This window comes from Poecilia reticulata, linkage group LG12, assembly GCF_000633615.1.
Source record: "Poecilia reticulata strain Guanapo linkage group LG12, Guppy_female_1.0+MT, whole genome shotgun sequence".
Taxonomy (NCBI): Eukaryota; Metazoa; Chordata; class Actinopteri; order Cyprinodontiformes; family Poeciliidae; genus Poecilia; species Poecilia reticulata.
In genome coordinates, this window is record NC_024342.1 from 14,116,681 (window position 1) to 14,126,063 (window position 9,383).

The following is a 9,383-nucleotide window of genomic DNA, read 5'->3' on the forward strand; positions in this document are numbered from 1 at the left end:
ATATATATATAATGTATGTATAAAAAATATTTTATTTAACAGTTTTGTTTATATTACTGTAGCCGACCCCGACACAGGTCATCAGAACTTTATCTCCACCTTTCCGTTCATCGTCTAAAGGCGTCTGGACTTCGATCTTGAACATAATCTGGAAAAAATCTCTGATGTTCCTCAGGAACTCGATCCTGGAGAGAAGCAGAAGACACTTTTGTTTTTCAACTCTGCCCTAAACAATTGCATCATTATTTCTTGTATATTAAATCCAACTTTGTACAGTTAAACATTGAAACAAAAGTATTCTCTGAAAAAAAAAAAATAATAAATTATACCTTTACAATTAGTTTTCAACCTTACCTGAGTAAAATGTAGAGTGTTTTGTGATGGCACTGCCAATCTTCAGTTATCATAGTACTGTACTTGAGAGGAACACAGCACCGGTACCATGATAGCTGAAAATGGACAGTTCATAGTTCGCTCCTTATGAAGACTGGAAGAGGAATTCAGTTTGAACTCTGCTTTAGTTCATCCTCTCATTTAAACTAATTGTTACCGTGTTATATATGAATTTAAACTTAATTTTGAAACATAAGACTTTACAGATCACTCTTTAAATATTAAGTCAGTCATATTTGTTACAAAGATTAAAAAGACGTTGGAAAATATTAATACCCCTTGGATACTTTCCCCATTTTGTCACATTATGACCACAAATTATATTTTTACTACATTGCAGTGCTTCACAAGTTTATTTGTAGTAAAACTTGAAAAATATCGTTTGTATTTGCCTCTAAACAGGCGCCCTTAAATAAAATCCAGCTGCAGAACCTTTAAATTATCCACCTGTTTGTTATGAAATCTCACTTCTACAAAGACCTCAAAGCTTTGTTGTAGAACATTAGTGAACAAACAACCATTCAAGGATGAAGTAGTGGAAACGTTAGGCCACAAAACAATATCCTAAAGAACTTATTTATCCATCTAAAAAAATGGAAAGTGAATGGCACAATTGCAAATTTCTTAGTTCACACATAATTCATGCAAGAGGCGCTGTAACGCTGCTCATCACGCTTAACATACTAGTCTTACTGGAAAAACCTGTAGATGGCAACATCATGCTGTGCTCTTTTTCAGCAGGTTCAGCCAAACTGCTCAGTGTTGATGATACAGAGCAGTTCGCCAAGAAAACTATTAGAAGCTGCTACAGAATTAAAGGGCAAAGTTTTTACTTTCCAGCAGGACAACAATACTAAAATTAAGAGCCAGAGCTATGACGAAATGGTAAATACATGCATGTTTTTATGTCAGAATGGCCCAGTCAAAGTTCAGTCCTAAATCCAACTGAGAATGTGTGGCAAGACTTCAAAACTGATCTTCAGAAACACTCCCTTGAATCTGCAAAGTACAATGAATCAACTTCCAGTTTCCAGATTTCTAAAGCTGTTAGAGACATACCCCAAAAGACCTGCAGCAATAGTGCGATTTTTTTATTTTTAGTTTAGCTACCAAACCAGATCAAGTAGAAAAGTAACTACCTGCAGAACGGAGGTTCTTTCGTCACGGTAAAAAGGGTCAGGAAATTGAGGCTTCTCATGTACACAAGTTTTCAAAGTACTGGATGACGGCTGCTTACGTGTATGGCGAGAGGGGTCCAAGCAGAACCTTTGACACATCCTGTTGGCCAAGGGTCATCAAGAGCAGCGCCAGGCTCTGATTGGATGAATCCACGCAGCCGCCCTACAGGGAACAAAAAAAAAAACAAAAACAATTTTTTTAACACTGGGAAAAACAGCAAAGTACGTCACAGAGGTGGGGATATTTAGAAAGAAGCAGATCCTGTAAAGGAGTCTGAGCTTTAAGACAAAAAATGAAAAAAAAAAAAAATCTTTAGCAACTCATTTTCTAACAATACACTTTTAAGGCTGTACCCTGTTACTGTTAGATGTGTAATTTTCCCCTGAATCTTCCCCCCTTCGCTCCACATCTTGAACACATGAGACATTTATCAGACAGACGATCCACTCTGTGCATTCAAGTCAATACATGCCACAGTGAGTCACCAAGAGCTGTGCCAAAGTTTTCAATTTTCAATCCACAATCAGAGGGTCGTACACAGCTGGACACACCCTGGTGTATTTTCTAAACTGAGTTCGTCCTGCCGCCATGCAGCTTTTAGTATAACTCCAAATTTTTGGTGCTTTGTGCGTGTTTTCTGAGGAACGTTTTTGGCCCAGTCATGCAGCCCCTGTGGCATCGTGACAGCTTGTCAGCAGAGTTATGATTCGATTATGTAATCGCAACACTGAAAACATTGTGGAAGGATGACTACACTGTTTACATTGTCGTCAGGTCCAAAGTTTTAACTGAATTCATCAGCAAACTTGAAACCCATGCACCACCGCTTCCATCATTTTGACAGAAAGATGGGTTTAACTGCAAAACTGCAAAAAATAAATGTTTAGCCTTTTGCTAAAGATCAACTGTAAGCTTAGAAAAGTGATAGTGGCTAAAAAGCTTACCTTTTTCACCTGGAACAAAAATACATAATTCCTGGGAAGGCTGTGCATCTGCATGTAACTGCTGAGCAAACTAAGAAACAAGATGCAACACTTGAATGGATAACTGCCACTTTCACACCCCGCCTGTCTTTCGGATGTGGTCAAATGTCCCAGGAGCCCAACAGCCTCCAGAAAGTGACTTATGGAAAAGTCCCTTAAATCCTCAGAGCGACATGTGACCCATTTCCTCAACAGACACAGGAAATAAAAACCCTAGCATTTAAATGCAGAGACCAAAACAATATGGCTAACATCCAAATATGCAGAGGCATTAATGAAACGTGTAAATCTGGTACCAACATGGCAGCTTTTAATATTTGATTGGTGAGCAGAAATGACTGCAATAAGTTAAAGCCAAAAGCTTGTTTGCTAATGCAAACTTCACAATTTGCTGCCACAATTTATGGGTTTATGTTCAAATAAAACATAAATGTTAAGCATACAAAGACTGTGCCGAGTAATAAAGAAGCAGATCTAAAACAGTAAGATTCCCCACACTAAGAGTCGAGATCTAATAGAGTGCAACACTTACATCAGCTCCTGTTGAGTGTTGACGTTGCCTTAGAAAACAAGTTGTCCACAGTGTTTGGACAGTCCACTACTAGCTGACTGTACTCATTAACCATAAAACAAACAGAAACATGCAGGGCCCCCATGCATGCCCCCAAATACAAACCTGAAAATTTTCCTTAAATTTCAAAACAAACTTTTCCAATAAGAATTTCACCAACTTTTACCGACACCCTCTCTGTTGCTAATTTTTCTCGCTAACCTTGTGGAAATGCAAAACAAAATATTCAACTGTAAAATGTAAATTTCTTCCAGCAGCTTTAGCCTTTTTCAAAACGGGAAACATTTCCAAACTTACCGCTCCAGAAGGCAGCAAAGAGAAACTGGTTTGCTCTGCATTCTGTTGCTCGGAGTTAAGAGGAGACCTCAACAATATTCCTCTTTCAGAGTTAATCAGCGCTACCCTGACCAGCTAACTGGACTCACATGGCTCCGATGAGAGAGGCCCACGTCTTGCAGCCGTGTTGCAGGAACGTCGAAGACACAGAATCTCATTGTAAACGCTCGGTGGAAGCTGCCTGTTTTACCCGTCGCCAAGCAAGGTGATCTGTGTGCGTGTATATGGGTAGCAAGCAAGTTATCTCCAGGAGTGGTCAGCGCAGTACAAACACACAGGTGGAAAGACATTCCACCTCATATTTCTTTCTTTCATCTCGAGTTGAGAATTCCTGGTTTTTCAAGCGTCTTTGAGCAAACCTCAGCTTCTCTCATCAAGCTCACAGGCAGGCCTCCTATAAATTAAACAGTTAAACTCTGACAGAGTTTGAATGATAGTGCAAAAACTCAATGAAAACATGAATCTGCTAAATTCCATACTGCACTTGAAATGAATGCATTCACAACCTATATTACATTTTCCAGATCACAAGTTGCAGTTTTTTCTTTTTTCAAATTCTGGCTGGTCCCACGATGTATTTTCTTTCCTCTTCATATCTCAATTTCTGACTGATGTGTTAATTTAAATAGTGATTAATACTGACTGGCACGGACCAAGGATTAAACCTTTCCAACTGCAGCCACAAGAAAAGCTCAACACGAGCTGGAGTGAACATGGACAGATGAATTGCAGTGATACATTTCATTTTAACTTATTTGTATAAGCTAAAAAAATGTCAGGAAAATATGGTAAATCAGTTCAGAAATATGTTATTGTGTTGAAATGGGGGCAGGGGGGAATTCTGATATTGTGTAAGTAAATGTCCTCCAATCTTACTGCCCATTCTATCAGGCAAAACATTATGCCAAAGGCTCACGGTTGCATTTGAGGAGAAAGAGGTTGACAATCCAGCAGATGAGCAATGATAGCTCAAATTGATTAAATTGCTGAAGCTGCGTTAAAGAGAAAGGCATCAAAATACACAGGACATTGCAGAGTGTCTATTCAGACATCACCCCTCACATCAAACCAAGACACACTATAGGAAGAAGGCAGCGTTGTGTAGAAAGTGCAAAGCTTTGGAGAATATTCTGCTGGGAAACCTTATGTTCAGTCAATGGATGTTACTCAATCAAGACTTAATCTTCCTCTACATACAAGAACATTTTGTTAGCTACCATCATAATAAAGTTTAGGAAAAGAGGCACAGATGCTGCAAAACAGTTTCTCAGCAGATCTGCAGACAAGTCATTACCAGAGAATGTGGGCAGACAAAGGCAGCAAATTTTGCCCGAAGAGAGTTTAATGTGTTCAGCTCATGTATGTCTGGTATTTCCAATGAAATTTGTATTTCAGTTGTCAATCTAAGAAAGGAGGCAAATTATTTATAATTGTTTAGTTTATATTATATTTATTCATATTGTTAATTATTTATTTTTATTTATTTGTTATATATGCGAGATTGCAAACTCTCTGTTAGCAGAGAGTTTTCAGCTTCAGTATTCCAGGACAGAAAAGCAATAGTAAGAATTTAAAATTGTAAATGCATCGACCGATGTTTCACAAAATTTCGGCATTTTAACTATAGTCATACGTTATGAGAACAGGGCTTTTCTACTATTATAATATACCTCAGTTATGTTACAGAGCTGCTCTTCCTGTAGGTTTTGTCTACATACAATTAGAAGGAAGCACATAGAAAACCTGTTTTGAGTCAAATCAGGAAACAACCGTTGAGCACAAAGATGCTCAACGGAATGAGATGCTTGTTCACTGAAGGGTATTTTTTTGTAACCGTGTGCGCCGAGACGATGAACCAGAACATGACTGCTAGTGATTCAGCACAATCATAATACTATTGTACACTATGTAGCATGGGCAACATGTACTGTAAACTTTAACTTCCTATGTGATGAGTTTTTATTTTTGGAAAAAATACTTTATAAAACTAAATACTAATAAATTTGTTGAATTTATTATTCAAACTGTTGAATGTCTACCATGCAGTTATGTAGTTTTTGGATTAAAGAATGTGTTTACTTTGTAAATTGTTTAATTTTGGGGGTTGGGGGGAAGGACTTACCTTTTTCCTTCTTAAAGACAAACCACTTTAAAATAACTGAGGGCTCATGTTCAATATGAAAATACAAGCATATGCAACAAGATCATACCCGGTACACCTCTTCCAAGAGCAATTTGGCACAATTTCTCCCAAGGTCTTCAGGCAGGACAGGCTCTCCTTGTCCCTGTGGCGTGGATGACATCTCCGCACTGAGAAAGCAGCCGTTCAGCGTTTCTGCCACCAACGTCAGACCAAATCCTGGAGACCTGCAGTTGTGAAAACAAATTACATCCTCTCCGTAACTGAAGGTCGAGAGAAGGAGAAATTGCATTTTGGGAAGCTGCCTTGACAGAGACTTACTTGCCAGAGTTGGTTCCTTTCATGTGGTCTGTGTAGATGTAAATGTCAGGGAGGAACTGGTTCAGGACGCTCCTCGCTGACTCCACAATCCGGTTTCCCATCTGAGGAGAAACTCGGACCGAATATCTGAGAGTAGAAGGTCAAAGAGCTCTGAGGAGAAGTTTACCACGTTTATGCTTTAATTGTTCAAATCTGTGGACTTCAACAAGTCGACCTACAAGATACAGAGCAATTAGATCACAACATCGATAAGATGATAAGCGGTATAGGACTCCTTAACCTTCAAAACTGAAATTTTAATCATAATTAAAAAGACCACAAACCAGGCAAATAATTTCTGTTATCGCAATAAACTTAGTTTTACGTTAATGTAGCAGTGAAAAACACTCTGGTGCATCATGACCATTGTGTTTAGCTACAAAAAATAAGTCATGGAACTAATTTATCACTTGAATAATATTTTTCCTGGTAACTACTCACATATGTAACTTTTGCAAACATGTTTAATTTGTAGTGCTAAACATGTTTTATCCATAAATAATAACAGATAGATAAGTAAAATAAGCTTGAGAAGGATACGCCACTCCTCTGATTCTCTTGATCTTTCCTGGCTCGGTCAGCTGGACTGGCTTAATGGTTTTGCGGACAGGACATGTAAAAACTACTTCCCCTCCTCCGCCAGGCGCCATACCCCTCTTCACCACCTGAGGGAGTAGCAGTAGGCAGAGTGAGAAAAAGCTTGAGCTTCACATCCAAACGCATTTCCTGCAAAAGATGCCATCCTGTTCCAGCTACCGCATATCTAAAGTACTTACCTTTATTTCAAAGGCCTCTCCATCGATTCCAAACTTCTTCATCAGAGGGAGAGCTGTGGACTTCAACAAGTCGACCTGCAATATACAGAGCAATTAGATCATAACATCGATAAGATGATGCGGTATAGGACTACTTTATCTTCAAGAAGCTGACATGTCTACAAGCACAAGGCATAAAGATGACAGACACACATTTAAACATGATGGTACAAGGTATAAAATGAGGAAATTCCAATATTTTTAATTGTTTATCTCTGCTTCTTCCATACTTATCCAGACCAGAAAAACAAAGAAACCAAACTCCTACTATGTTACTTTAATTTTTCATACTGCACAGGAACTCTAATAATATGATTTAAAAGGCGTACAAAAATCTTCATCCATGTTTAAGCATACCGTTGGGTCAGTGGGATCGTTTGTGACGCCCTTAAGCGTTGCCTTAAGAGGAGTTTTCATGAAAGGCGCCAGCATGAGCAAAGCCTCCAGGTAGTATCCTACTGAACGCTGGGGGTGGCAGTCATGTTCCACAGGGCCTCCATACAGCAGGCCAGGCTGGTAGAATAACACAGTACCTGGTGGAGAAATAAAAAATAAAATAAAAAAACATCACTGAATGTATTGGCAAACAGTTAGCAAAAACAAACTTTGCAGAAGACAAAAAGTACCAGCAAAAGAGAGCTTTTACATTATATTCGTAATTTATTTAACAAGAAAAAAAACTGCTCAGAAAAACATAAATAAAATAGTATTCTCTCATGAATTTCTTTATTTGTTAACAGTAAGAACAAAGTAAAACCAAATGTTTGACATATAGATATGTGACTACAAAAAACACAGAATAAAGCTGATTTTTTTTGTCTTTTGCTCTCCATTTATGAATTACTCTTGCAGAGTCTGGTTCTTATTGGGTCTCAGATGTAATAAGTATCAGTACCAGCACGTATTTTAATACTTACCAGTTTGATTAATCTCGATTCTGGAGCCATTGGTCACTTTGTCGAGAAGTCTGATGAAACTGGCTTCAAAATCTAGAACAAATAAACAGAAAATTGCACCACAAGAACAAACTGAACGACAAATTAGAAGGTTAATATGACAAAGTTAACAGCGTAACCCAAGTAAAAAGTTTTTTTTTCTTCTAACAAATTTGTGATTTCTTAATGTAATGCTATTTTTATTTAAGCAATGTAAAATTTAACTAATATTTACATTCAATAACGTTAAAAATGTGACGAAAAATATGTTTGAAAGGTTGTAATAATATTGACCGCAGTTTTATGTAATTCACATAAGAATCCCATCATTTCCCCTCTCTGACTGCCTGTTATAAACACACACTCCCAACTGCGTAGCAGCTAGCCCGTTAGCCTGCGAGCTAACAGCAGGGGTGTAACTCACCGCGAAGCCCCGGCTCGTCGTCTCTGGAGCGGATATTTTTTATTTTAACATGCTTCCCGCTGAGAGTCGACAGAACCAGTCGCTGTCTGAAGAAATTGCAGCCGTCGTAGGTGAGTCCGTGGCTTGCCATGTTATTGTTGTTGGTTACTGGCGTAGGTAAAAATCCACGTGTGTTTGTGCAAGGGAGACGTTAGAAGGAGGGGGGAGTACGGCAAGACAGGAGGGTAAAACGGAGTACAACAACACGGTGCTGAAGTTGGCTTATGGTTCATGGATTGGTAAAGGGCTACTTTAAAAAAAACTACTCATTATTCAGTTTGTATTTTTTTTCTCAGCTTGTTATATAAGAAAGTTTAATTTGGGTTTGGGCTGAACAGAATTCTGAAAAGATATAGATTAACATTAAAATATATAAAATTTAAAAAAAATCGTGACTTTAATCTGAAGAAAGAATTTTTGTTATATTGTTGGTACCAATATCATTTTGAATTACCTCTACAACGCCAGAATTGTTTTTTGTTTACTTAATGTTTTATTTAAATTAATTTAAATGTATTTAAAGGTTTCATAACCGATGATTAAATTGTCTATTTTATTTACTTACTGCAGAGTAAATAAATAGAATAGTTAATGTTTAACTATAACATCTATATCTATAATGTGATATAGATGTTGAAAGAAAAGAGCATCGATTTAGTTCTTGGCCAAAAGAACTGTGAAATTGCACTCAACCCCACTGACAATTCGCAATACAACTTCGGTTTCCTGTTAAAAAAACAGTTCTCTTAAAGAGCCATTGTCACCATGAAGTGGGTGCAGATTTCTACCATCTTTAACAACAAATTTTAAAAAGTACTTTCTGCAAACACTATTTTATGAACATTTAAACTGTCTTGGAAGGATATGAGGTCAGGGTAACTACACACAGTTAAGTAAAAAAAGCACACAAAAATTCAAGAAATTGTTTTTAATCAAACTACACACATTTTCTTTGCTTTGTGCAGAACATACTTTCATAATAGATCTGACCAGAAATTCATGACATTCTGATCTCTGCATGTGTATCATTGGTGATGCACCTCCACAATTGACCACTGTGTAAAAACAAAGCAAAAGAGACTATATTTTAAAGGTAAAACAAAAGTAGTGCTCGCATCGTGGGCCACACCTTAAAATGGCTTAAAGGGATTTTTTTTAAATATATGAAATGTTATAAAATGTGTGTTTTGTTAACGTTGCACTTTATA

At 37.5% G+C, this 9,383-nt stretch overlaps 1 protein-coding gene across 1 annotated transcript; it reads right to left on the reverse strand.

The window, feature by feature from the left end:
* Position 1: 1 nt before the first annotated feature.
* On the reverse strand, positions 2-8,356 carry rcl1 (RNA terminal phosphate cyclase-like 1). The gene is made up of 9 exons (XM_008423981.2): positions 8,137-8,356; positions 7,695-7,766; positions 7,135-7,310; positions 6,739-6,813; positions 6,503-6,627; positions 5,924-6,049; positions 5,673-5,829; positions 1,631-1,734; positions 2-185 (listed from the first exon to the last, which is right to left on the reverse strand). Exons 1-9 carry the CDS (start codon positions 8,264-8,266, stop codon positions 32-34), a joined length of 1,119 nt encoding a protein of 372 aa, XP_008422203.1. The 5' UTR covers positions 8,267-8,356; the 3' UTR covers positions 2-31.
* Between the last annotated feature and the right edge of the window lie 1,027 nt (positions 8,357-9,383).